Here is a 27947-nt window from a genome sequence, read left to right as displayed (position 1 = left end):
CCTCTGTCTGGAATTCATTTATTCATTCATTTGCCCATTTATGGATACCTAGTAAATGCCAGTTGGGGGCATGTAGATGTCAAAGACCCAGAAGAGATCTCAAGGATCTCGCAGCCTAGTGGGAGAGACAGGAACCTAAGCAGTGCTTGCCAAGGCTGGGGAAGCACAGGAGCTGTCAGAGCACTAAGGGACCAAGGGAGGCTTCCTAGAGGAGACCGCTTATGAGCAGGGTTCTGAAGGATGAATAGGAGTTCACTGGCCAGTTTGAGGCATGGTGGGAGGGTGTACCACGTGGCAGCAGCATAGAGGGGAGTAGGCATGTACTATCTGAGAAGGGGGAGTTCAGTTTGGTTGAGTCTAACCAGGGAGCCAGGGACGGGGAAAGATGATGCTGGAAGCAACTGACCAGGCCACACCTCGAGGGCTGGGAATGTCTCTGCAAAGGACTTTCGTGATTTCATCCTGTCAGCCTTGTGAGACCTAGAGGGCTTTGAGCAGGGGAGAGGAGTGATCGGATTTGTGTCTTAGAAAGCTCTGTCTGGCAGCTGTGTGGCGGCTGGATGGAGGGCAAGAGGCGGCCAACTGGTTAGGGAGGAGGCTGGTTTTGCAGCCCAAGTGACAGATGGTGAGTCCTGGATTAGGGCTGCGGCAGTGGGGAGCAGATGTGAAGGAGCTGGGGTGGCCAGCACTGGGTGACTCTCTGGTCATAGGGAGAAGGGGGCCTGCTCGCACCTAGAGTCCTGGCCTGGTTTGGGGAGTGGGATACATCCCCCCTCTGAAACCTCAGCTTGGTTTATCAGAAGCATCTTCTCTCCCTAGGGGATCAGGTGAGGGCCAGCTGAGGTTTGACCTGCAGCAAATGTCTATCTCATTTGAGCCACTCCAGTGCCTTCATGTTAATGCTGTCTTTGTACATATGGAGAAACTGAGGCACAGAGAAAGAGAGCTTTGCAGAAAGTCCCTACAAGGGCTTAGAAGTGTGAGAGGAGGGCATTTCAGCCTGGTGTGGTTGCAGCAGACACAACTCTACACCAGCTTGGCTTCCACCCACTTCCTGTCCTCGGCCTGTTGTCTCTCATCCTCTCTCTGCAAAAAAAAAAAAAAAAAAAAAAAAGCCAAGCTGATCCCATCTGACTCTTGGGTAAAGCCTCATCAAGACCTAGCTAATCACGGTCGACGAAGGGCTTTCTGGAGTGGATAGGACAGCACCAGGGGCTGGACAGGCAGACAAATGGAGACCCGGGGTGCTGAAGGCCCACCTTGTGATTCCACACCTGAGAAGGGGGAGTTGAGGCTCCCTGTGCTCTGGGAGGCTCGGGCTTGACTCTCGCAGACGGGGCCAGCGCAGCCGTGCAGGTAGGAGAAGCAGTCGGGTCTGGAATATGCCTGAGAGGTCCACCTTGTAGGACTTGCTGATGAACTGGATGTGAGAGTTGAAGGAAAGAGGGGTTTTTAGTTGAGCAACTGGTAGTATGGCCATTAACCAAATGGGAAGGACTAGACAAGGAACAGTGTTGTTTGTTGGATGGTGATTGCAGATAGAAAGGTCAAGTTCTGAATTAAGTATGTGTTTGAGGGACTTCCCTAGTGCTCCAGTGGCTAAGACTCCATGCTCCCAATGCGGGGGGCATGGATTTGATCCCTGGTCTGGAAACTAAGATCCTGCATGCTGCATAGTACAGCCAAAAAACAAAAATGTGATCGAGAAATATTGGGATATATATTGCGATGTCTACAGGATGCCCATTTGGATAAATGTCTACAGGATGCCCATTTGGATAAAGAGCTGAGAATTCAAGGGAGAGGCTACAATTTGGGAGAGGCTAGAATTTGAGCTCACTTTCCATGGTCAAATACAGAGCCTCCTGAGCCCCATGCTCGAATGGCTGTGTGTCAAATGCTTCATGTGGACCTGACACATAGGAGGAGAGTGCTGTAGGTTCGTGGGTTCTGTTGTTACACTCTTTTTAATTCTTTTTCTAAAATCACTTTTATTTATGTATTTGTTTCTGGCTGTGCTGGGTCTTGGTTGCTGCCTGGGGTTTTCTCTAGTTGCCGTGAGCTCAGGCTGCTCTGTAGTTGCGGTGTGCGGGCTTCTCATTGCGGTGGCTTCTCTTGTGGGTCGAGGGCCTCCAGGTGCGTGGGCTTCAGGGGTTGTGGCCCCCAGGCTCTAGAGCACCAGGCTCGATATTTGTAGCACACAGGCTTAGTTGCACCGCGGCATGTGGGATCTTCCTGGATTAGGAATCGAACCTGTGTCTCCTGCACTGGCAGTCAGATTCTTTGCCGCTGAGCCACCAGGGAAGCCCCTCTGGTGTTAGCATTATATGACCCTCACTCCTTCTGCCCCCCGCCCTCAGCCACCCTCTCCTTCTCCCCTCCCCTCCCCTGCCCTCCTTCCCGTTCCATCTTCCCTTGTCTCCATCATCCCAGGGTGTGTTGGTCCAGGGGAAGCTATTTGCTGAGTGGCGAGCTCATAAGTGCATGGCTGTGGGTGAAGTCAGTGCCTTTTCTCCGCTGGGACATCTCTGGTCATCTCAGTCTGAGCTGCTTGTCTCTTCCCAGCAGTGCTGGACCCAGGAAGCAGGGTGGGCACTCAGCCTACTAGAGAAGGTGCCATTATCCCAGCCATGTTCATCCTGGAGGTCCCAAGGCCTGGCATGCCCTCCCTCTCCAAAACCCCATTGGCCCAGAGTCCCAGGGCTGAGGGCTCTGCAGGACATCCCACAAGCCTACTCTCAGTCCAAGAAGCAGTGGCAGCTGTGACAGGCTGGGTAGAGGATGGAACTGGAGGCAGGTTTGTTTGTTTAACTGATTTGTTTAGCTGCGCGAGGTCTTAGTTGTGACACACAGCATCCTCAGTCTTCGTGTGGCATGCAGGACCTTTTAGTTGCAGCACATGAACTCTTAGTCGTGGCATGTGGGGTCTAGTTCCCTGACCAGGGATCGAACCTGGGCTCCTTGCATTGGGAACTTAGGGTCTTAGCCACTAGGCCACCAGGGAAGTCCCAAAGTATGGAAAAATTCTGATGGGCTTTGAGCCTGCAGACAGCACTCACATGGGGTGGGGGTGGCCCCAGGCAAGGCCTATGGAGACCCTCTTCCCCCAGTTTCCTTTGACGTCCACTCAATGCCAGGGGCCTTGACTGCCATGGAGAGAGCACCGGGCTTGGAGTCCCAAGATTCCTAGGAGTCCAGGCTTGGCTCTATTACCAACAGCCTGAGTTAGTGTCTTCACCGCATAGCTGAGCAGGGGGCCCTGACATCCTCTTCCGAGGTCCTCATGAGACGAGTGTGTGCAGGGGCCAGGAAGTCCCAGCTGCTTCTCTCCTGGGGTTTGAGGCCGCCTCCAGGGCCAGGCGAGGGCCGAGGGGGCAGTTCTGGGTGAAGGGGCCCCAGTCCGACGCTCGAGCTGCCTCTCTCTGCAGTGCACTACCAGAAGATCATCCACAGGGACATCAAGCCATCCAACCTGCTGCTGGGCGACGATGGGCACGTGAAGATTGCTGACTTCGGCGTCAGCAACCAGTTCGAGGGGAACGACGCTCGGCTGTCCAGCACGGCTGGGACCCCAGCGTTCATGGCCCCTGAGGCCATTTCTGACTCCGGCCAGAGCTTCAGTGGAAAGGTGGCCCCCAGGGTCCGGTCTGGGTTGGGGTTTAGATGGAGGGGTGGGAGAGCATGTCATGCCATCCCATGTCCAATCTGGGGGAGCCAGGGTCCTCGTGTCTCAGGAGTGAGCACCAAACATGGCCCTCTCCCCCAGGTTTGCCTTTTCCTGGAGTCTAACAAGAACCCCAGCTTGGGTCTCTTCTCGTTCTCCGGCACAATGGCCCCCTGCAGAAATTTCCCACTAGCTGCTCTGTGCTGAGTTCTGGGCTAGGATGTGGAGCAGTCAGAGCTCGGATGGCCAGCTCCCTGCCCTCTGGTCATGGTGAAAGGACAGGAGAGCTCCTGTCTAGGGGGATGTCGGAGGCTCCCCTGACTTCTTGGGCTATGGCAGTATTTGAACTAGGCCTTAAAGAATGGGAAGAATTTACAGGAGGTGGGGTCCAGAGAACATACCAGAGAACTGAGGGTGCAGTGGCATTTGGGCAGAGTTTAGAGGGTCTGGAGTTTGGGCTTGGTCCTAAATGACAGAGGCAGTGGCAAAGCTTTCTGAGCAGAGGCTGTGATTCTGCGTGTCCCCGGACACACATCCTGCTGCCCCCTGTGGAGTGCTGGCTGGCCCCCCTGTGGTTCTGCCGTGGAGGAAATGGTCAAGGAGTTTGGACACGTGTGTTGATATGGAGGTCAAGAGAGGGATGTAAATAGAGATTTTTTTTAATTTTAATTTTTATTAATTTTTATCAGAGTAGAATTTATTTACAATGTTGTGTTAATTTCAAGTGTGCAGCAAAGTGAATCAATTATACATATACACGTACTAGGTCATTCCCATATAGGTCATTTTATCCCATTTCCTTTTCACTGTTTCTCCCTGTATTTGTGGAAGATGTAGACATTATCCCCCCTTTATGGCTAAATGCTGCCAGGGATGTTTTCTGAGAACAAGGACATTCTGTTACATAACCTCAGTACAGTTACGAAAGTCAGGACATTTATGATCAATAAAAGACTGTTACCTAAGCGACCTTACTCAGATTTCATCAGTTACCCCCATCCTGCGTCCTTTAATGCCTTTTCGTTTTCTGGTTCAGGATCCAATCCTGGGTCAGTTACTGCATTCACTTGTCCTGTCTCTTTGGGGTCCTTTAATCTGGAAGAGTGGCTTGGCCTTGGCATTTGTGAAGGAACAGGCCTGTTATTTTGTAGAATGACATCAGTTTGCGTTTGTCTGGTGTTGCCTGATTGGATTCAGATGAGGCATCGGTGGCAGGAATGTGTAGGTAGAGATTTGAGGATCACTCGCATAAGAGAGAAAGTGGATATGAGAAGAGGAAGTGGGGCTCCAGAAGCGGGAACTTGTAGAGACAGGGCACATTCGAATCCAGGGTGCAGGGGAGCCCCGAGGGGTTGTGGAGGTGACTGAGGACCAGAGGCTGTTCTGGTGTCAGAAAGGTGGATGGTGGCTTCTCCAGTGGATCATCGCAAGAGGGATGACTTCTCAAAGCCAGAGCTGGTTTAGCAAGTATAAATTCAATATTCTGGGGTGCATCAGTGTTATAAGTACTGCAAATGTGACTTTGTAGGCGAAGTGGGTTTTGCACTGTTCTGTTGGAAACACGTCCGGTTTGGGCCCATTCCAAGGAGACTTGGAAACCCTGGAGAGCAGGGGCCCTGATCTGGCCATTCCCATGTCCCCAGTGCTCAGCACAGGGCCTGGCAAAGAACAAGTGCCTAGGGGTATTTGTTGAGTGGATGCATGACTGGGGAAGGAGGCCTCCAGCTTGCCCTCTCCCATGGCCCACTGGATCTGGATGAGCAAGGGGTGCGTCTGTTCCTTTTAGGGGACTGATGTGCACTGTTTCTTTCTAGGCCTTGGACGTGTGGGCTACAGGGGTCACGCTGTACTGCTTCGTCTATGGGAAGGTGAGTGCTGGGTGGGCTGGCAGGGCTGGGGCCGGCCCACACCCCTGGCACCATGGGTTGGGCGAGCTGAGCCAGAATGCATGATAGATGTAGGCTGTGCCTTTGTGTCCTGAAGTAAAGTGACTTTGAAAGAGCCCACTCAGCTCAGAAATGACGGAAGGAAAAGGGGTGTTTCTGTTTTTCTCATGTCCCTTTGTCCCCTTGAGGGGATGGATTCATGTGCGGGAGTCCTGGGTCAGCAGACCTCCCGTGGAGGCTGGATGGTGGTCTTGCCACCACTCCGGCCTGAGTGCTCCCTGTCCTTCTATCCGTCGGTGCCATTCATTCATTCGCAAATTCACTCAGTCCTTCATTCTTTTAACAAATTGTCCTTGACACCTGCTCTGAGTTAGGCCAGACACCCGACCTTGACATGGCCGAGATCCCTGTCCAGAGGTGTTCCCACAGCAGGGACCATGCTGAGCCACAGGACGGAATCTCAGGGAGCACGTTCCCAAACCTTAGGCCCCGGCTGTGCAGGCCTTGCTGCGAGTGGCTGTTACCCTGGCAGGCGCACAGCTCCTGGTTCCCTCCATGACACGTTCATTCAGTCCTCGTTTGTTGGGCATCTCCTGTGGGCCAGGCCCTGATGAGGCCCCCCAACCCGCATCTCGGGAGGAGCCCAGAGCTGCCCCCAGTAGGCTGAGGTGCTGGGCCCGCATCCTTTGTCTCTCCCCTCGCAGTGCCCGTTCATCGACGATTACATCCTGGCCCTGCACCGCAAGATCAAGAACGAGGCCGTCGTGTTCCCTGAGGAGTGAGTTGTCCAGTTGTCCACCACAGGCCCCGCCCACCCCCAGGGAGGCCTGTCTGAGTCTTAGCAGAGCTTTTGTCCTTCCAGGGCCCCGCCCCAGCCTGCTGACCTGGAGGTGGGGGTGCTGCTCCCTGGGAGCAGATAGGGGGAGATGTGAGAGGGTCGCAGACACCTGGGTCGGATCTCCTTGTACAGACAGGAACTCAGTCAGGAGTGGGGCAGGGATGACCCCAGGCTACATGTTCATCTGCTCCTTCACTGAAGGCCTCCATGAGATCAGTGACATCACCCCCACGTAGACCCTGCACCCACAGGGAACTTCCACCTTCTCCACACAGGGTTGGGGGGGGGGGGCTTCATGACGCCAGTGCACTCCCCCATTTCACAGATGGAAAAGTGGAGTCTCAGTGGGCCTTGGACTTGAAGCCACTCCTTCCGCCTTCCCCCTTTGCAACTGAGGTCTCTGAGCCCAAAGGGACTGTTTGGAGAGGCCCCTGTGCTCATTCACGGTTCTGATAAAGATGCTGGTTACCACGGCAGCTGGCCTGTGGACCCTAGTGCTTCACATTTTAGGGCCCTTTTGCTCAGAGTGCCCCAGGCAGGTCAGAAACCAACCTGGGAGCTGTCCTCCGTGCTCCTACCCTCTCTCACCCAAAACTTCCTGTCTGGCTCCAGGCCTTGGTGAGGCCACCACTTGCATTTCTTCTGGCTCCGTTGCCAAGTGCAGCTCCTACCTGGTTCAGTCCTCCGCCTCGTCCAACCACCACAGTCAGGCAGAGTGACCCTATAAAGCGCAGCACATCTCACCCTATCTCCTGCTTCAAGAATAGGCGCGCCCTGACCCGGGCATTCAAGGACCCCCGCGTCCCACCCCCTGTTCACCCACCACATGGCTCCCCGCCCACCAGCTGCACCCCTCACAGCACTGGCTTCGGTCCCTTTCCTCTGACTGCTGGTCTTCTCGCTCTTCCTCCTGCTGTGTATCCTCCCCAGCCCAGGAGTTTTAAAAGGGATTAGGAATCTAGGCCAGCAGAGGGAGCCAAGGTCATAGTCCTAAGAGTAGGTTCCTTCTGCCAAGAGTTTAAGTAGCAGTGAAGCCTGCAGCCTGGGCAGAGCCCTGCGCCCGTCCCCACAAGCCTCAGCCCTGCCTGCACTCTTGGTGCAGGGGTCGGGGCGGTAGGGGTGAGGTGGGGTGATGCGGGCCTTGGTTTCCTTCTCTGTCCAGTGAGTATCCTCCCTGGCTGCCTCCCTGGTGGAGGAAAGGATAAGATGGGGGTGGGGTGAGTGGGGCTGAGGCCCCTGGAGTCTCATAAAGCGACTCTTCTCACATTATCCTCATCATCTCTGCCCTCTGCAGGCGGCTGTCCAACACCCACGGGAGCTTGTTAATGTGTCTGTGACCTCTGCCCCCTGAGGGTGACTGTTTTATGTTATACTCAGGGCAGAAGGCTATCCGTACCCTTGTTCTGAAACTCTCTCCTTCCACCTTGGTGCCTCAGGGGCGTCCCTCCTGTCCTGCTCTCTGAGACCTGAGGGTCAGCAGCGTTTCTGCCCTGTGTGTGGGCGCTCAGTCATGTCTGACTCTTTGTGACCCCATGGACTGTAGCCCGCCAGGCTCCTCTGTCCATGGAATCTTCCAGGAATACTGGAATGGGTTGCCATTTCTTACTGCGGGGGATCTTCCTGACTCAGGAATCGAACCCGCATCTCTGGCATCTCCTACATTGGCAGGCGGGTTCTTTACCACTGAGCCATGTGTCAATTCAGGGAAGCCCGGAGCAGGGTAGGGTGGAGAGGTGGGAAGGAAAGGACCTTCAGCTGTCTCTCCCTCGTCTCCTTCCTTCCTCTTCTTTAGGCCAAAGGTCAGCGAAGAGCTCAAGGACTTAATCCTGAAGATGCTAGACAAGAACCCTGAAACGAGAATTGGGGTGCCAGACATCAAGGTTGGGAACCAGAGGGGCTGGGCCGCAGAATGCAGGCCTTGGCTCCCCCATTTGGGGAACCTTACACTGGAGGCATGTGTGTGCTGGGTTGGGGCTTGTGGCCTTTGGACCCTCAAGGGGACTGCTGGTGGAATGCCCGGGTCCTTTGCTGGCCAGTGTCTATCACTGGTGGCCCTGACCCTCCCTATCCTCTCCTCCACAGTTGCACCCCTGGGTGACCAAGAATGGGGAGGAGCCCCTTCCCTCGGAGGAGGAGCACTGCAGCGTGGTGGAGGTGACGGAGGAGGAGGTGAAGAACTCGGTCAGGCTCATACCCAGCTGGACCACAGTGGTGAGTGGATGGGGGCAGAAGGCGCCAACTCCTGGGAGGGCCTGGCGGCGGGTGTGGGCACCACCTGAGACTTGCTCCTGGCTGGGCCCTATGACGGGACTGACGGCTTCCTGGTTGGCCAGCCTCGTTGCTGGGCCCGAGGCCACTGCTTCACTGCAGACCCATGGGAACAAGGTCACGCTATTCAGTCTCATGGTAGAGAGACCAGGAGGCGTGGTGAGGAGAGTGAATGATTTAAATATACTGGCCCTTGCTGAGTGTCAACATTCACGACGACTGGAGAAGCATTTCCTTCCTTCCTTCCTAAGGTTTATTGAACTTCTGCTATTTTCCAGGCACTGGACTAGGTGCCAAGGACATGATAGGGGAAAGGCCTCGGATGCCTTTGATTTGGAGAAGTGACCCCGGGACCCCCGCACGTCAGGCAGACACCACCTGTGTGCTCCCCCCACTCTCCTGTCAAGTTTTAGATTTTCTCATCCTCCTCTGGACATCTTCCACCTTAACAGTTGGAAGTTATTAACATAGTCCCTGATGGCCATCTGTTGTTTTTTTTTTTTGGTGGTGGGGGGGGGGGGCATGCAGAGGACACTGAGAGTCATGGCCTGCCCTGTGCTGAGGTTTCGTGGTGAGTCAGGGTGAGCACAATGCCAGGAGAGCGAGCTGGGGCCTGTGCTGGGGGTGGGGTCTGGTCTGTGCACTTCATGCCTCCCTATTGGGTCCAGGCCCAGCTAGGGCCAGCAGGCTAAAGGTCCCTGCACTCCACAGAGCTCCGGGGCTGTATGGAGTCCCTGGAATTAGCAGCTCCCATAGTGTTCTTGCCTGGAGAATCCCAGGGACGGGGGAGCCTGGTGGGCTGCGGTCTATGGGGTCGCATAGAGTCGGACACGACTGAAGTGACTTAGCAGCAGCAGCAGCATAGTGTCCATACTGCCACATCCCTGGTCTTAGCTACCATCATCTCTCTCTTGAACCAGTGGAATTGCCTCCCAGCTTGTACCCTTGATTCCACCCTTGCCCCGCCCCCTACAGTAAATGCTCAGCTCAGCAGCCAGGGTGGTCTGGTGACCAGGTCAGGTCACTTCTCAGCTCAGACCCTGCATGGCCTGCCTGTCCCCCCTTTCCCTGCCAACCTCCTCTCTTCCCTTCATTCTCTTGGTTCCAAACATGCACCATGGAAGCTGCTGCCCCAGTGCCTTTGAACATCCTTTCCCTCTGACTGGGACACTCCAGCCCCAGTGTCCACAGAGCCGCTTCCTCACTCCCTCCAGGTCATCATTCCAGAGTCATCTTGTCGTGAGACGAGACCCTTCCCGGCCCCCTTATCAAAAATTCCATCCTCTTTGTCATACTTTATCCCCCTTCCTTGTTTTATTTTTTCCACCTGAGCCCTTGCCACTAACGAACATATGTTCTACTTGTCTTATTTATTGCCTGTCTCTGCAACTAGAATATAAGCTCCACGCTGCTGCTGCTGCTGCTAAGTCGCATCAGTTGTGTCCAACTCTGTGCGACCCCACAGACGGCAGCCCACCAGGCTCCTCCGTCCCTGGGATTTTCCAGGCAAGAACACTGGAGTGGGTTGCCATTGCCTTCTCCAATAAGCTCCATGAGGGCAAGAATATTTGACTCAGTGTGCCCCCTGGGCCTAGAATAGTGTCTGGCATATGTAGGCGCTCAATATAATACTTGCTGATAGAAAGAAGGAAGGAAGAGATGAAGGCAGCCTTGGGTCTATGCACATGTGTGAGAGTTTGTGTGCACGTGGGCAGGGGAGATGGAGCTGTCCTTATAGCGGGAGGAGGGACAAAGTCACAGAGCCAGGGATAGGGGCCTGTCCCCAGTCGATATCCCCCCACACCACTGCACAGCCCAGGACAGCCTCTCTTCCACTCCATCCTTCCTGCGCAGCCAGAAGGCATTTCCTTATTGCACTTCCTGTGCCCTCGGCCTGGTGTTCCAGACCCTTCCTGGTCTGCTACTGGCCTTGGTGTCCCCCACGCACCAGGCTCCTCACCGCTTCCAGAATCCACCCTCAACCACCTTCCCTCCATGCTCTTGCCCTTTCCTCTGCTTGGGATGCTCCTCCTGGTCCTGCCCCAGGAAAGGGAACCTCAACAGAGCCACCCAGCCACCTCCCCGTCTGGAAGCCAGAGTGGAGGCTGCCTGTGTGTCTGGGAACCTGGGGGCCTGTGTTCCTCATGCTGACATGTCCTCCCCAGATCCTGGTTAAGTCCATGCTGAGAAAGCGTTCCTTTGGCAACCCATTCGAGCCCCAGGCACGGAGGGAAGAGCGATCCATGTCCGCCCCAGGAAGCTTACTGTCGTAAGTACTGGTGGGCTGAGGCCTGCCAGGCGCTCCCTGGGGTGGGGTGGGGGCTGTGGCTGTCACTCTGAGCATCACCAGGCTGAGCCCCAAGCCTGGGGATTCAGCCAGGCCTCACAGCAGGGCCCCGCCTGCACCTGCGTTCTCAGCCCCTGGCAGCCTAGTTGAGGTTTCCAGACAGGCCTCAGGTTGGCTCTTTGTAGAAGCCTGGCTTGTCTTGGAGGCGGGGACTGCCTCTTCTTGGTCTGGGCGTGTTCGCTGCTTTTCTGAGTGGCCTGTGCAATCTCTGATTGTTGCTGAGGCTGTGCGCCCAGTCAGCACTTTGTAAATGCTTATCCAGCAAGTAAGGACAGGCTGGCCAATGACAATGATGGGCCAGGAAAGAGGAACCCCCGTGGCTGCAGGCTCCCTCCTGAGAGCCAGCCCTGTGCATTCACCACCTCCTGGGAGAGGACCGAAAAGCAGTTCCCCAAAACTCCGTGAGCCCTGTCCTCAGCACTTCCGCCTTCTTCCACTGAAATAAAAGTCCATTTGGGGTGCTGGCGAGCCCTGCTGGAGTGCAGAGACCCTCAGGGAGAAGGCAGTGAGGGGTCCTGGGCCTTGGGGAGCACGCCTTCTCTGAAGAACATGTGGGGAGGCACAGCCCCTCCTCCCCGCAGCCCCTTCACAGGCTACAGGGAGGCGTGCTCCCCGGGGAGGTGAGCAGCAGCCACCGTCCACGTACCTCAGCCTCCCAGGAAGGGGCATTTCGCCTGTGCCATCCAGCGGCCCAGATGTTGGTTTTGTTCGTGTAAGACCACCCTCTTGTAAATGGGCTCTTCAGACTATTGAGTCCCATCATTGTGGACGAGCTGGTGTCTGCTCCCTGACAGAGGTTTCTCACCCTCAGGGAGGTTCCTGTACTAACCTCGTGTCCTCCTCTTGACAAAGGAGGGTTGCGGGGGGTGCCTGGGAAAGGCCTTGACTGTCCTGAGCTTATTGCTTGTTCCCATGAAGTGGCCAGGCCTGGGAGACGGAGTCCTTGGCCTCCTCTGGATCTGCAGGCCACAATGCTGGAATTGGGTTTCGTGTAGGGGACCATATATCTACCATCCAAATGGAGCCACTTTTGAGAGTGAAAGAGCAAGCTATTGCTAATTATGCCTGGACAGCCAACAGAACTAAGACCAGAGACACAAACCTGGACATCTGGTCTCTAGCTAAGTGCCTATGACTCAGCGCCCCCTGGTGGTGGGACAGGCCAGTCACAGGCTAAGGATGCATCCAGCCCAGGTCAGTGACTGGCACAGGGCTGAACGCCAAGGGTACAACTGAGCAAGGCAGCTGTTGTTCTTTTATGGACACGTTAGTAGGGAGACAGGTCAGTTCCTTCATCTGGACTGTGAGAGGATGGGGCTTAACACTTCCTAGCTATAAAATTCTAACTCTGTGACACAGGCTTCCCCAGTGGCTTAGTGGTAAAGAATCTGCCTGCAATGCAGGAGCTGCAGGAGACACAGGTTCAGTCCCTGGGCTGGGAAGATCCCCTGGAGAAGGACATGGCAACCTATTCCAGTATTCTTGCCTGGATAAGCCCATGGATAGAGGAGCCTGGTGGGCTATGGTGCATGGGGTCTCAAAGAGTTGGACAAGACTGAAACAGCTTAGCATGTACACATGTCACAGGTTTAGTTTTGAAAAGCAGGTTTTACCCCATCAGAGTCCCAACATTTATCCTTGATTGACTGTGTTCTTTATGCTTTGGGATAACTCTATAGTAGAATTAAATGGGATGGATCCTTTTTAAAGATATCAAAACTCATTTATTAATCTTTTTTTTTTTTAAGGCCCTGGCACGGGGTTGGGGGGGGGGTTGGTGATATCAGGATGATAACAAGAATCTACTGAATATGGGACAGAATCCCAAGGCTGATGGGTAGAATCTATCCTGTGAACAAACAAAAAGCAAAACCAAAGCCCTTCTACTCTGGACCATGGGGCCTGAGCCAGGCCATATCTGGCAAGGCTCCAGAAGTCAGGGTGGGAAGTCTAGACTTCCTTTCCAAGCAATAGGGAGCCATGGAGGGTTGTGGGCTGAGACTATGGGTGGGGGAACCAGCAAGGGACCACAATGCAGGGTGGCGAGACTGAGATGAGCTTGGGGGATTTGAGAGATGTGGATAAAAAAGCCTATGAGTGTGTATGAGCGTGTCCTCCTGCATGTATGTTCTGACCTCTGAGGTCCCTCTGCCCCTGGTGTCCCCTGAACAGGAAAGACGGGTTTGGCGAAGGAGGTAAAAGCCCAGAGCTGCCCGGCGTCCAAGAAGACGAGGCTGCGTCCTGAGCCCCCCGCATGCGCCCAGGGCCGCCCGGCAGCACGCTCATCCCGCGCCTCCAAAGGCCCACCGCCCTCATGCCAACAGCCGCCCCTGCCGGCAGGGGGCTGAGGACTGTGGCCCCTCTCCCGGCCCTCCTCCCCCGTCTGCATGACCTCCGCGCGCACGTGTCCAGGGACAGGATCGGAATGTGTGTCACCTGGGGTGTAGGGGGTGGGTAAGGGCTCCCACAACGCCTTTCTCTTCGTCCTGGCTCTCCCTGGCGGGACTCATCCTTTGGGGAAGCTCGGTGCCCGTGGTGCCTTAGAAACCCAGCCCGGCCGGTTGGCAAGGCCCAGGGGCAGGAGGCAGGAAACCAAGAAGGCAAGCCGGAAGCCTGCAGAGGCCAGGTGGGCGTGGCTCAGCGGCCGCACGCTCAAGGAGGGGCTCACGCTGCCCACCTCCTGTCTGCGGAGAACACTGGCGTGGAGGCTCTGAGTCCTTGGTGGGTAGTCCTGGGCTTCGCTGGGGCTGGGGCCAATGTTGGAGAATCCAGATTCCGTTTTCGTTATCTTTTGTTTGTCATCTGGTGGGGAGCCAGGTGCACAGCCCTGCTTGGGAACGCCTAATGAGCTGTGGGTGGTCCCCAGCGTGCCCACCATTGCTTGGCCACCAAGTGGATTGGACTGACCGTCCTGGATCGTGTTTCAGCCCTCTCCGCAGAAGGGGCCAAGTTGAGGCTTTGAGCAGAGAGGCCTGAACCAAGAGCGTCACTCTTCCCTGCCTCTCCCTCTCTCCCGCGGTGGCTCCCTAGAGCTGCGGCTGCAGAAAGACACCAGGGCTGACACTGACCGAGGGCCCTTGGGCTCACAGGCCTGTGGCCTTGCAGATGGTAAAGTCACAGAAATCAGATCATCAGTCCCGCGAGGGCCTCCCCATCTGGCCCCAGAAGCTGCCCTCACATTCCAGCGCCCAAAGAACCAACTGCCCAGGTTGGAGGCTGCGCTGGAGACCTAACCCTGGTGGGGTGTGCACGCAGGCAGTTGCCCACGGAGAGGTGGGCCTTTCGTTACTGCCTCACCCCGACAGTCGTCATCCCGCCTGCTCAGAGCTGGAGCTGACTTCTCTCTGGGATCAGTGCCTGGCTGGAGGCTCGGCCTTGGACTGACCAAATGCTCAAGAGACTGACCCCCTGAAGGAAAATAAAGCAGGACTCAGATGCCTGCCCTGAATACATGAGCCAAACAAGGGATTTCAGTCGCCTGCACTGGGTTCGTGTGGCAGGAGTGCTCTGTTGAGAGGAAAGAAGGCGGGGCTGGAGGAACGGTGCCTCCCGCGTGTTCTCTGTGCCTGTGGGTGTGCGTCGCTCTCCGCACACGCGCCCGTGTGTGCCCATCTGCTGCACACAGCATGTCTTGCACTGGCACATGCATCTGTAATATACTTTCTATGTTTATTTAAGGCTCTGAGCAGAATGCGGCCCGTTGTCACTGGGTCCATGTCTCTCCCTGCTCCTTTGCACTAAGTCATTGCAACCCAGGGCTTAAACAGTGATTTGGTACTGTTCTTCAGAACACTTTTATGGAGTTCATGAGAGACCATTCACAGAGCAGCATGTTTTCCTTCAGCATCTGTGTGCTGGGACCTGGAGGGTAGGGGTTTCAAGGGCACCCCACCAGCACCTTGCAGGCTCACAGTGGGCTTAGCTTCACTGGGGCCCAGCTTCTTTGGGGTGGGCCCAGCTTCATTGGGGTGGGTCTAGCTTCATTGGGGGTAGGCCCAGCTTCATTGGGGTTGACCCAACTTCTTCCTAGTGGGCCCATATTCACCCCATTGCCGAGGGTTTTGGTTGGCATCATTGTTTCTGAATGTAGCACAAGGGATGGATAAACTCCATAAGAGTGTTTTAAAAATTAACTTCCCAGGAAGTGAGTTAAAATCAATAAAAGCCCTTTCTTGAGTTAAAAAAAAAAAAACAGACTTGTATGTACATTTTCTGCATCTGGATGTGCTCTTTCTCACCAGCTGGCTTTGCTAACTTTTCTGCAGAGGTCTGAGTAGGAAAACAGGGGGAGGAACTCTTGAGTGTGGAGGAGGCTGGAGGGCTGGAGGGAGGGGTGATTGGGAAGGCAGCTCCTTCCCACCACGATATCGCCAATGCTGCACCGAGAGCATTGATTTGAAGAGTGAGGGGCTACAGTTCAGGATGTGGCTCAGTCTCCTTGGTGGGTCCTGTGGCTCCTGCTTGGAAAGAACAGGGTGTTTGGGAGCCCGTTGGCAGCCTCTAAGGACATCCTGCCTGTTTCACGGAGGCCCGGGGAGGCCAAAGTCTGCTCCTGGGGAGCCAGTGCTACTCCTTATGGGGCTCAAGTCCCAGGTGGGCTCTCACAGGAGTCCCTGTGACACAGGCCAGTGTCCTCCTGGTGCCCCTTAGCCTCGGGCCCTGGTACCAGCTTTTTGGCTTCCTTTGTAGCTCAGGTGGTAAAGAATCCATCTGCAATGCAGGTGACGTGGGTTCGATCCCTGGGTTAGGAAGATCCCCTGGAGAAGGGAAAGGCTACCCACTCCAGTATTCTGGCCTGGAGAATTGCATGGACTCTACAGTCCCTGGGGTCGGAAAGAGTAGGACATGACTGAGCAACTGTCACCAGCGTTTTGGACTCAGCAGCTCTCCTCTCGTAGGAGGCCTCTCCATAGCCATGATGAGAATAGTCATCACTGGGGTACCTCCCTGGTGGTCCAGTGGTCAAGGCTGCCCCTCCTAATGCAGAGGGTGTGGGTTCGATCCCTGTTCAGGGAGCTAGATCCCACAAGCCACAACTAAGAGTTCACATGCCACAGCTAAGACCTGGGGCAGCCAATGCATATTTTTTTAGAAAATGATCTACTCCGTCCCTCAATTTTGGACGCACCGTCTCTCACTTCCTCACTGGTCTCTGGCCGTGATCAATGCTCCAGTCCATCCTCTTACAAGCACCCAGGGATCTTTGGGCACCCACCTAGCCACACCCACCCCTCTCAGAACCCTTCTGAGCTCCCTACAGCGCTCAGCCTGGGGTTTGAGGCCATTTCCATCAGCCCTGAAGGCCTCCCTGTATGCTCTCCTGACCCGTGCCCCACGCACTCCCTCTCCAGCCACTCCTTGCTCCCCATGGCTCCTCAGACTCACCCTTAGACTCACTTCTCCCGGATGTGGCCATCCCCCATCCCCGCCTTTGCTCATCACTGTTGGTCCCACCCTCCAAGGCCTATTCTGCGGTTGGAAAAATCCTCAGGCTGGTTCCTCCCCAGCGCTGGTCACCAAATCTCCTGCCTGGGTCTGACAGTCCAGTTGTCATGTGTTCCAGGAACTTTAAATTGGACCGCGATGTCATTTCGCCATGAGGACAACCACTCTATGTGGCATACTAAGGTCAGGAAACAGGCTCAGAGTCACACTCGTGAGTTAGGGAAGAGCCAGGCTAGAGCCCAGGTCTCCTGCCCCTACCCCCACCCAGGTCTTCCCATGTCAGCTGTCAGGAAAACCAAGAGCCCTGCACACCAACAAGAACTAGGAAAAATCAGAGATGGGGGTTGCACTTCCAGGCCTAACCACAGGGTGGAGGTGAGTCCAGGCCACGGTGCCCAGCTGAAGGCTTGGGGCAAGTCCGAGCTTTACCCTGGAAGGTCCTGATTTTTTGCAGAGAATGTCTTTGGGCTCGGAATTCCACAGGCACTGTGCCTGGTCTCTCCTCCCCCAACCTCTATTATCCTATATGGTCTCAGCCTGAAGGAGAAGAGGATTGGGTGGTCAGGGCCACTGAGAGGCCCAGTATTCCCAGGGAACATCCAGACACATACTGGGACCGATATAAACAGTTTACAGGTTCTAGAATCACTCCCCTAAACTCAGACTGGCACATCCACATAACCGCCCCTCAGGCAAACAAGCAGACCCATCTATGGGGCTTCCTCCTGGATCCCTGGGGTTCCATGAGGGAGGCCAGGGAACAATGTGATGGGTGGTACTGGGCCCTAGGAGTCAACTGGGGCCCAGAAGGAGACCTGGAGGAGCTTGGAGGAGCCTGTCCTCTGTCCCACCTGTAGAACAAAGCCCTGGTCGCTCCCTGCACTGCATCAGCCTCCTGATGGTCTAGGTGTCCATGGCTTAAATGACCACTTCCTGTCCCTGTCCCTTCCTGCACACACACACCCCTGGATCTGCCCCCTGGGGTGTCAGACACATCCATTTTTCCAGCTAGGATGACCCAGGGAAAAAAGTCTGAGTCCTCTCACTCTCCAGAGCAGCTGACAGTTTATCATTAGCCCGTGCCAGCTTTGTGGTCAACTTCCTTGCCCTTCCCATCTTGCCTTCCCTGCCTAGACCCCCACCATCTCCAAGTCACCTCCTCCAGGAAGCCTTCCCTGGTCCACTCTCCCAGAGGCACCCTTGGCATGTGGTCTGGTGTCTGGTCCATCTCCTACAAGACTGGAAACAGGGCTCAGGCACTGCAGCCTTGTCCACTGACTGTGTCACTCCCTGATCTGCCGTGGTGAAGACCATTCAAAAAGCATCTTTCAACTGAATCAAAAGAACAGGGCCTCCCTCCCACCCATCCCCCACTTCGGGAATCCCATTCTGTCCACCTGATCCCTAGGAAGCTCCTTCTCTGGCCTGTACATCTCTGGCCTTTGCTGGTCATCACCTCCCGCTCCTCAGCCTTCTAACTAGCTCAGGTCTCCCCTTAACCATTACCCAATTTCTACTCTGTTGGCTCTCTGAAGGCTGCTGCTTCATACTCCCAGGCATTCAAAAAGAACCCCTTTTGCCTTCTCGCTCAAACACCCTCTGCACAGGCTCCGTCTTCCCTCTTGCTGCCTGGTTCACTCTGCCCCGTCCCCAGCAGGGCTGGTCACTGCTTAGCCTAGTCACAGCACATGCTCTTGGCTGATACTCTGCACTGACAGCCTGTTGACCCACTGGTCTTTTGGTCTCAAGACCCACCCCCTTGGCCCAGGCACAGGTCCACACTGAAGGAATGATCTCACAACCATAGGGAACCAAAACATGGGAAGGACTTGGTTAAATTTCTCTACCCTCAGTCTCCGCCAGGTCCAGGGGATCAGCCTTGAGGTGAGGAGCTTTCCCGGGAGAGGATCCACATATTCTCAGGCACTCTGGTCTTCTTTCAGCTAATCTTGCCAACTTCCACCTACCTTCCTGAGAAACTACACCCCAAAAGGGAGAGAGGGCTCCCAGCTGTGGTTTGCCCTCTCCCATTCTCAGTTCAGCCTAAACAGCAGTTACCAATGTGGCTACATGCTAGAATTTCCTAGGGAGCTTTTTTTCTTTTAATTATTTAAAATTTTTATTTATTTACTTGGCTGTGCCAGGTCTCATTTATGGCAGGAGGCATCTTCCTTGCAACATACGAGCTTTAGTTCCCTGACCAGGGATCGAACCCAGGCCCCCTGTATTGGGAGTGCAGAGTCTTAACCACTGGACCATCAGGAAGTCCCTCCCAGGGAGCTTTTGAAAAATCATCCATCCCTAGAGATTCTGATTTAATTGGTCTGGGATGTAATCTGGGTGTCAAGGTTTTGTTGTTGTTTTAACAGACTTTAGTTTTTAAAACAGTTTGAGGTTGACAGAAATTGAGTAGAAAGTACAGAGTCCCATACACCCTCTGACCCCAGCCCTGACCCAATTTCCCCTGCTAGTAATCTTGCCTTAATGTGGTACACTTGTTATAACAGATGAGATAATATCGATACATTATTATTAACTAAAGTCCACAGTTTACTGTGGGGTTCACTTTTTGATTTGCACATTCTGTGAGTTTTGAAAAATGTATGTCATGCATCCACCATTACAGTTTCATACAGAAGAGTTTCACTGTCCTAAGAATTCCTTGTATTCTACTTGTTTATCCCCCACCCCACCACCACCACCTCCCCTCCCCGCCATCTCCCCCAGTGCTTGGCAATCACTTCTCTTTTTTTACTGGACTCAGTACATAATCCTTTCAGCATCTAGATGGTTTAAATTTTTTTAAATTATTTTAGAAATTAAGATAAAATTGGCATATCCCATTATATAGGTTTAAGGTGCATGACGTTGATCTACTTGTATTGCAATAAGATTGCCATTGTAACAGGAGCTAACACCTCTGTCTTGTTACATAATTATTCTTCCTTTTCTTGAGAGGAATAGAGTAGCTTTGTTACTTTTCCAGCCAAAGGGGGGACACAGTAGGCGAGCACCTCAAGAACTGTGCCTCCCTTCCCTGGTGAGTAGGGAGAGGTTACATAATCGTTTTTGTTGTTCAGTCGATCAGTCGTGTCTGATTCTTTGTGAACCCATGGACTGCAGCATGCCAGGCTTCCCTGTCCTTCACCGTCTCCTGGAGCTTGCTCAAACTCATGTCCACTGAGTTGGTGACGCCATCCAACCATCTCATCCTCTGTCATCCCCTTCTCCTACTGCCTTCAACCTTTCCCAGCATCATGGTCTTTTCTAATGAGTCGGCTCTTCGCATCAGGTGGCCAAAGTATTGAAGTTTCAGCTTCAGCATCAGTCTTTCCAATGAATATTCAGGGTTGATTTCCTTTGGGATTGACTGGTTTGATCTCCATGCAGTCCAAGGGACTCTCAAGAGTCTTCTTCAGCACCACAGTTCAAAAGCATCACTTCTTTGGCGCTCAGCCTTCTTTATAGTCCAACTCTCACATCCATGCATGACTAATGGAAAAACCGTAACTTTGACTAGATGGACCTTTGTCGGCAAAGTGATGTCTCTGCTTTTTAATACCTGTTTAGGTTTGTCATAGCTTTTCTTCCAAGGAGCAAGCGTCTTTTAATTTCGTGGCTGCAGTCACAATCCGCAGTGATTTTGGAGCCCAAGAAAATAAAACCTGTCGCTGTTTCCAATTTTCCCCCATCTATTTGCCCAGGCACCGTTCCCTCCATCAGGCCCTGCCCCGGTTTTCCAGTCGGTCCCGCCTCTTCTTCACCAGACACAGCTCCAACCGGCCCCGCGTCCCTCCTGCCACCAGGGGACGCCAGCGCCTAAGAAGGCTTTCTGGCCGCAGAAGGTGACGCTCTAGGTAGTGGCGGCTGCTCCGTGGCCAGTAGCAGCGACGCTCTAGCCCGCAGTGTGCCGGGCGGGCTCTCAGTGGTGCGGCCGGCGGGAGGCGATGGCGGCCGTACGGGGCCTGCGAGTGTCGGTGAAGGCGGAGGCCCCGGCGGGGCCGGCCTTGGGGCTCCCGTCGCCTGAAGCGGGTTTGGACCGAGGCGAACCGGAGCCCATGGAGGTGGAGGAGGGCGAACTAGAGGTCGTGCCGGTTCGGCGCTCGCTGAAAGAACTGATCCCGGTACGGGCGGGGGGCGGGGGCGAGGAGGAGGTCGCAGAGCGAGTGTCCCGCGCTCGAGCGAGCCGGAAGGGGAGGCGGCCGGGGCGGAGGGGAAGTCTGGGGAGGGGGGCACCGGGGCGAGCGCCCGGGGGGCGGGGGCGCCAGACTGGAGCAGAGTCGGAGGAGCGAGAGAAAGGACGCCCGGGCGCCCGGAAATGGGTGTTAAGGGGGCTTGAGGAGGAGGGGTCGGAGAAATTGGGGTGGTAGCTGAGGACACCCCTTTCGCTGCCCCTCCGAGCCGCTCTGTGCAAGAGGACAAGTGAGGAGGGTTAGGGCTTGTCGGGGGGGTGCGGTTTGAGATAAAGAGGGAGCCCCCCCCGGGCGGGGACACAACCTGGAGCGGCCCAGAGGAACTGTCGGGGAGCGGGGCGCGGGCATCCTGCTCCGGTTTAGCTGGTGTTTGTTAACCAGAGCACCCGCGGTTTCCCTCGGGAGGGCTGGGCTGGTCAGCTGCAGAAACTCAGTGTTTCTGTTGTGACCTGAGGGTCATCTCGTCCCCGCGCGCCTCCACTGCTACACCGTGCCTCCAGCATCTCACCCTTCGGGGAATCAGAACATCAGCGAGCCAGCAGTGGTCCTTGGTCCCTCTCTTCTGTCACAGTAGGATGAGGAGAGGTGTTTTGCTTGTGGTTTGGTGGCCTGATGTTCGTAGGGCTGGTCTCAGGCCTGCGTGGCTCTTCTTGTGTATTGGTACTTAATTTCTCATCTGACCTGGTCCACTTTTTTGCCACATGTCTGCAAGTGTTGATTTTAAGCTGAAATCATGGAAGAAGGTTTTTAAAAAATGTAGGAGCACTACAGATTGTAAATTATAATGACTCTGTCAACAACAGTTAACATAGTGGTTTACATGTTATCATTTAAATATCAAGGAAGTTGAGAAGTAGATGTTGTCATCCCTTCATTCATTCCGTTGGACGTGAGCTGTTGTATCCCTAACACTTTGTGGCAGGCACAGTCCTAGCCACTTGATCAAGATCAAGGTCAGACTCTGTCCTGGAGTTTATGTTCCAGTTGGGGGCCACAAGTTAACCAATAATTTCCCAAAGTGGTGAATGCTGTGGAGAGAATAAAACACGTTAATGGGGTGGAAGAGTGCAGAGGGAAGCTGTGGAGAGCAGGAAGCAGAATGCCACAGGATCACCAGGAAAGTCCTCTGAGATAGTGACATTTCAGCTGGACCCTAAGTGACAGAAAGGAGCCAGCCATGTGCAGATCTGGAAGAGTTTGTTCCCAGCAGGGGCAACTTAGTAAACCCAGAGGCTCTGAGATGGGAACAAGATTGTTTTATTGGAGGAACAGAAAGTTCAGTAGCACAAGTGGGAGAGCAGTAAAAGAGGTCAGAAAGGTAGGCAGATGCCACAGAAGAAACCTAGGTCCAGAGAAGCCAGGGGGCTTGTACAGTGTCTTGTAACCAGCGAAGCTTAGAGCTGTGATTTGAGTCCCCCGGCTGCCGAGTCTCATCCTGTTTCACTGCACAGTGTAGTGTTTTCCCCAGAAGGTCGAGGTGAGCCTGGACTTTCTGCATTTCAGTGAAGACTTGTGCCCCATCTGGTGGCCTGGCACAATGAATTTGTCTAGTCTGAGCCGGGGAGATGAGTGACTGTACCTCATCGTGGATATTTCTCATGAATGCCTTTGGATTTTCATTTACACGGATACCTTCAGTAGATGGAATTACTTTAGGTTGTGGACAGGCAGGCTCTGATTTAGAAAAAGCTTCTTGGTAGAGTGGTTGATTGCTACCATGGAGTCACTGGGACAGGCTTCCTCATAATAAAGGGTTGTCAGGGTAGGGAACAGATTGCTGAAAAGACTATCCAGAAGGAATGGGTTGTCAGGCTGTTGTTTATCGTGTGCTTGTCCTCAGTTGCCTGTTAGCATTTCTCACCCATCCCCTTGGTGTTAGGACACAAGCAGAAGATATGAAAACAAGGCTGGCAGCTTCATCACTGGAATTGATGTCACCTCCAAGGTAAGATACACCATGATTCATTTATTCATTTTGAGAAGCGGTTGAACTTAATGAGCAAGTCCCTAGGACTTGTAGAACAGCAGTTATTCTTTACCACCTTTTTTTGTTGTTGGATTAAGCCTTTTTAAGTTTATATTTTGTGTTTCACAATGATGCCTGAGAACATTCAGGCAGCATTTGTGTTTTCTTGAATCCATGAGAAGATAAAATCACTAGATGCCTGTGCTTAACCATGTCCAAGAAAAAGTTCTGTGTGTTCCTTTTACATACATGTTTATTTGGCTGTGTCACCTCTTAGTTGTGGCACGTGGGATCTTCTGTTGCCGAGCACAGGCTTAGTTGCCCCGCAGCATGTGGGATCTTAGTTCCCTGGCCAGGAGTAGAACCTGGGTCCCCTGCATTGGCAGGTGGATGTCCCTATCCATTTTTTTAAAAAATGTGTAAACTGTTTCCACTTTAAATGAAGCAAAGCATAAAAGTGTCTGGCACATAGTAGGCCTTTAGTAAATGTCTTTATTCCTCACTGATTGAGGCCTAGAAAAATAGCCTTTCATGACTATGTGGCTAAACTTTGAAGGCCAAGTGGACTGAATTGTTTTCACTGCCTGGGAGTATTGCCTTTTATCTGGTGATAGCTGTTACTAGATTACCAGCTTCATTGCAGCTCTTCACAGAACCAGACATTATTTTCCTTACAATCAGTACTTATTTGTTGCTTTAATTGGTGTTGATATTCAGCTTAAACATTCTTTCTGATTTTAATGTGTGCCATTTAAAGAGTTGAATTAAAACTCTGAATAAATAAAACGGTGTTACTATATTGGATGTATGAAAGCAAAAATAAAAATAAGTATGTCATGCTTATTTTTTTGTGTTTTATCTGGGTCTCAATCTGTCTCAGATTGCTTAAAGGCAAAAAGAAAGAACTGATCATCTTTTTTGACAGGAAAATAGAATGAAGTGAAGGTGTTTTCTTACTGAAACTGAAAAAGCAGTATGCAGTCCTGTTCTTAAGCCTACACAATTTACCATTATTTGAAACAAATATATAGTGGAAAGGGTGGTAGCCAAGAATTGGTACTTTGGTTCTTACCAAAGGAAGGTAAACTAGTTGTTTCCAGTGGGAAGACTTCAGTGGAGAAAATTAACATAACTATTGGGAAATAACAGAAGTGTTGCTGCCTTACCAATCCCCAGAAGCTTTCTATAGTCAGACCTTCAATTAGTGTGGCAAAGTCAATATACAATTAGTGAAGGTTCCAAAGAGCTATCAGAAACCCACAGTTGGACCTGGGTATATTTTAGCTCTTGGGGAAAAAAAAAATTAGGAAGCTGATTATTTGGTTTTTCAGAAAGCATCAGTGCTTCTTTTCACTTCAAGATGAAAACTGGCAATTCTGTGGACACAAGTTTAGAATAGAGGAGAGAGTTTCTTGGCTTCAGTGTTATTTTTAAACACAAAAAAAGCTTTAGGGAGTGGACTGCTCAGGCAGACATAACGTGATAGGTGTGATTACCATGCACACAGACGATGTGAAATGGGGGCGGTGGTGGGGCTTCTAGAAATAGCGCTGAGAAGATCTGCCCCTTACCAGCTGAAGTGCCCCTGGCAAACATTTTAGCTTTTTTGTGCCCCGGTTTCTGCACAGATACATTGATAGGCACTGAGTCGTCCTCGAGATGATGACAGATTGCAGCACTGCTAGCGCCCACTCTGCCAGCCATTGCCAATACCCTGTTCATTGCAACAATGAGGCAAGGCACAGTGTTGTTCATACCTTCTGAGTTGCTTGTCAAGCCAGTGTATCACGTGATGTTTGTGATTTAACTCTCCTCCACATTTCACTTCTTTGGCTTTTTTTCTGCACCTTCTAGGAAGCGATTGAAAAGAAGGAGCAGCGAGCCAAGCGCTTCCATTTTCGATCAGAAGTAAATCTTGCCCAAAGAAATGTAGCCTTGGACCGAGACATGATGAAGAAAGGTACAGGGTGTTTGGGGGGAGTTTTCCGCAGTTTCCTTGCCACGGCCTTGTGCTTCTGGCCTCACCTCACGTGGAACTTGTGAATTCGCCGCTTCTGAGGTGGCCTGTTAGCGATGAGCTGCGTTAGCTGTGTCTCAGTGTTTTGTGTATGTGTGTGTGTGTGTGTATTCATTTGGCTGTGTCAGAACTTCAGGATACTGTCTAAGGAGCCCCAGAGAACCTCATGGAGTTGGTGGCAGATCGGCGATTAGAACTGTGGCTCTGTGGGACTCTTACTCATTTTCTGCTTTATTGTAGAAGTGTTCACTTTTCTTTGCCTTTAAATGTAGCAGGAGTGTATCGCAGTGAGACTCTTTTAGAGGAGTCAGATTGGTGAGGGATACCGTTAATACTTCTGTTGATCCAGGTTTGTGATTTTACTTTATTTTTGTGTTTTATTAAGGTTAAGTATTTTGCTTCCTGAAACTCACCCTGAATTCTTAAATATGATAACCTACCCCAGATTTTGAAGACAGTTTATAAATAGAAGGGAAAATTATTGCTTCCCTTTTCGTGAGTTCACAGCCATGTTTATTATCCCGTAAATGCAAATGATCTGCCTTTGTTGTATTTGCAAATTGGAGACTTGGCGAAGGGCTTTAATAGGCAGCCATCTGAAGGCACGTTAAAGGTCTGTGCTCTGCTGTATGAGTTTCTCTAGGTTTGCCTATTTGATAAAAACATGTTGAATGAATGGAAGAGTAGCTACTATTTGTCGGGAACTTGCTCTCTTATGAGGCGCTGTGTTAGCACATTACATATTTGTTTCGTACTCATTTCTCACAACAACCCCACGAGGAATATATTTTTATCCCTAGTTTACAAAGAAGGAAACAGGCTCAAAGAAATTAAATAAATGCGCAGGTTTACACAACTAGTAAAAGTGGAGTCAGGATTAGAACTCAGATTTATCTGACCCTAAAGCCTTGCTTTTAACTGTTTGCTCTGTTGCCTTACAATGTATGACATGATAGCAGAGACCCAGGCCGCCTCAGTCCTTCCCAGTGGTCAGAGTAGCTCAACTCTGGATGCTACTTCACTGTTTTTATTCTGCATCGTGTTCAATTTGGAAACATGACCTTGCTTGCCTCGCAGGCTAGGTTTCCAGGCATCTGCTCGAGTGGTTGTCTGTTTCAGGAAAAGTCCTGTGAAGGCCAGGGCCAGCTGTGCAGCTGGTCGTTCGTGTGCCCGCACACTGGACCCACACAGACGTCTGAGGCCTCTCCCACAGCCCCACCTTGGACGCACTGTGGTTTCACACCGCGCCTGTTTACTTCTAGTCCTGGGCGCGTTCCATGTGGCATCTTGCCTCTGATCTCGTTCATGCCTGTCACCCTGCTGATTCGTCTTTCCTTGTCCCACACTTTGTCTGGTTCAGATGTCACGCCCTCTGCAGCATCCCTAATTACCCTCGTCAGTCTCTCTTCCCACCTGTGCTGGGGCTCTTCTGAGCCCGGAGCCCTCCTGGGATCCAGTCTCAGTTCCTTAGTGAATGTGGGGGAGTTAGTGAACCTTTTTAGGTTTCATTTTCTTTGTTCATAAAATGGGAATATGATACCCTCCTGAATAGGACCTCTTCTTTTGGGGTTAAATTTTAATTAAAAAAAAAATGCTTTTTGAAAAACAGTCTTGATCTCATGATTCTGAAGATACTCATAAAAGACCGTAGATCTCCCTAAACTATCAGTGGCTCATTACAACCTGTTTTTGGCCCAGAAGGCAGCATGGCTTCAGACTGTGTTCTTGAACTCCAGATAACCCTGCTGCCTTTCACAGATCGATTTAGAGTAGGGGGTAGGTTTGGATAAATCTCAGAGTTACTATTTTTTCATCTCCCCTGGTAATTCTGTTGTACAGTCGGGGTTAACTGTACCCTAAGAGCGTGGATTCTGAAGCCTGACTGTCTATATTCAAATCTTGACTTGTCACCTTCTAACTGTGATCTTAGGCAAGTTATTTAGCCTCTAAGAACCTCAGTATCTTCATCTGGAAAGTCAGGTTAACTTAGTTCTTACAGGGTTGTTGGGAGGTTCTAACAAAATGTTAGGATTCCTAGAGTGGTGCCTGGCACATAGTAAATGTTAGTTATTATTATTATCTGGCATTCTCCATCTTCCAGACAGCCATTTAAGTGGCCCAGCCTCTTGTGAGAATGGGGACATTGGAATAAACATCTCGATTCCTGCAGCCACAGTAAGGTACCGGGTTATTTCTTCTTATTAACATCAACAGTGATGAAATATACCATTCTATAAGTGCTCCCCACGTGGCAGTCACTCTGCTGTGTGCTTAATGTACCCTTTCAGCAACCCCATTGCAGGGAAAGTTTTATCATTTCTGTTTTACTGGTGGGGAAAGGAAGATGCTGAGAAGTTGAGAAACTTGCCCAAAGTCCCACAGGGAGTAAGTAGCAAGGGTGACTTAGAAGGCTGGTCTGACTGAAGCCTGTGTTCCTGACGTCTCTGCTCGTTTCAGGGATGCAGTGTGCTAGACCAGTCTGTATTGAATGACCTGCTACTCTTGAGTGACTGGGTGTTAAGCAGCTTGGATCTTTTTATCTCCAAGGTCAATGCCCTCATGGTTGGAAGGGACCTTAAGAGTCATCTGGGTCCCATTTCTGGCCCTGTGCTGCAGGCCTTTAGGCAAAGTTCCCAACAGTCTGTGGCCTCTGCCTGAACAGTTCTTAGTGGTGGCATGAGAGCTATTTATGAAGCGGTCAGTCTTGTTTTTGGATACATCTTCATGTTGAAAACAAATTGCTTTCTAGTAATTTCTATCTGTTAGTTACTGCATAACTCTTAGAAGAACATTAAGTCATTTCCTCGTTCACACAGTAACTCTGCAGGTGAAGGAATGGACAGCCTGTGCCCTGGACTCTCTCAAGTGACAAGGCTTTGTGGTCTCCCTCCTTTAGAGCCTGCTCAGTTTCTTGCTGTGCTTCACCAGGCGAGGTGCAGATTCCAGATTTGCTTGGATTTGTGGAGTGCTTGGCAGGACTCTGACCACGGTGTCTGTCCTGGCCGCTTCGTAGTAGTCACCTTCTAGCCAACCAGAGCACCAGTTCTTTCCCCCAGGAACTGCACCTGTCGAAAGAGTCTTTCTTATTGTGTCCTTTAAAAACTTGCCTTTTTATTTGTCCTTATTAAGTTCCATCGTGATTTCAAGACTCCGTTTCCACCTGTGGAGTTACGTTCGTTTTAATTCTGCCCTTCAACATTTTAGCTACGCTCCCCCCTTTGGTATGGCTTCTGCATGTTCATCCAGTTGTTGGTAGACGTCTAACAGGATAATCCCATGTCATGCCGTGACACACAGATCCATGAATGTTAGTCTTATTCTGT

The 27947-nt window shown here is 52.2% G+C and overlaps 2 protein-coding genes, 1 long non-coding RNA gene and 1 other non-coding gene across 9 annotated transcripts in view; 2 read left to right on the top strand and 2 right to left on the bottom strand.

The window, feature by feature from the left end:
* The window catches only part of CAMKK1 (calcium/calmodulin dependent protein kinase kinase 1), a 32333-nt gene extending 17138 nt beyond the window's left edge, over positions 1-15195 (top strand). For 3 of the 4 annotated variants that reach the window (XM_042255535.2, XM_015098582.4, XM_042255534.2), the window contains exons 10-16: positions 3429-3628; positions 5479-5532; positions 6255-6328; positions 8181-8268; positions 8471-8599; positions 10822-10925; positions 13176-15195. In XM_042255535.2, coding sequence (XP_042111469.1) covers positions 3429-3628; positions 5479-5532; positions 6255-6328; positions 8181-8268; positions 8471-8599; positions 10822-10925; positions 13176-13248 — 722 coding nt within the window. In that variant the 3' untranslated portion in view covers positions 13249-15195. The other variant, XM_042255536.2, reaches the window with a different exon arrangement.
* Positions 4316-13553, bottom strand: LOC132657333 (uncharacterized). Its single transcript, XR_009595326.1, has 2 exons — positions 13440-13553; positions 4316-8236 (listed from the first exon to the last, which is right to left on the bottom strand). It is a non-coding gene; the product is annotated as an uncharacterized LOC132657333 (long non-coding RNA).
* Positions 15196-18640: 3445 nt separating the features above from the next.
* TRNAG-CCC (transfer RNA glycine (anticodon CCC)) lies at positions 18641-18713 on the bottom strand. Its single transcript has one exon. It is a non-coding gene; the product is annotated as a tRNA-Gly (tRNA).
* A 1659-nt stretch (positions 18714-20372) lies between these two features.
* Positions 20373-27947, top strand: part of NCBP3 (nuclear cap binding subunit 3) — a 28822-nt gene continuing 21247 nt past the window's right edge. For 2 of the 3 annotated variants that reach the window (XM_027975119.2, XM_060394813.1), the window contains exons 1-3: positions 20373-20572; positions 22521-22586; positions 24462-24567. In XM_027975119.2, the coding sequence (XP_027830920.1) occupies positions 20396-20572; positions 22521-22586; positions 24462-24567 (349 nt within the window). In that variant the 5' untranslated portion in view covers positions 20373-20395. Of the gene's footprint in view, positions 20573-20664; positions 20871-22520; positions 22587-24461; positions 24568-27947 lie in introns of those variants that run through there. The other variant, XM_042255533.2, reaches the window with a different exon arrangement.

This window comes from Ovis aries, chromosome 11 (genome assembly GCF_016772045.2).
Source record: "Ovis aries strain OAR_USU_Benz2616 breed Rambouillet chromosome 11, ARS-UI_Ramb_v3.0, whole genome shotgun sequence".
NCBI classification, from domain to species: Eukaryota; Metazoa; Chordata; class Mammalia; order Artiodactyla; family Bovidae; genus Ovis; species Ovis aries.
Note: the sequence above shows the minus strand (reverse complement) of the source record. Positions and strands in the feature narration are given on the sequence as shown.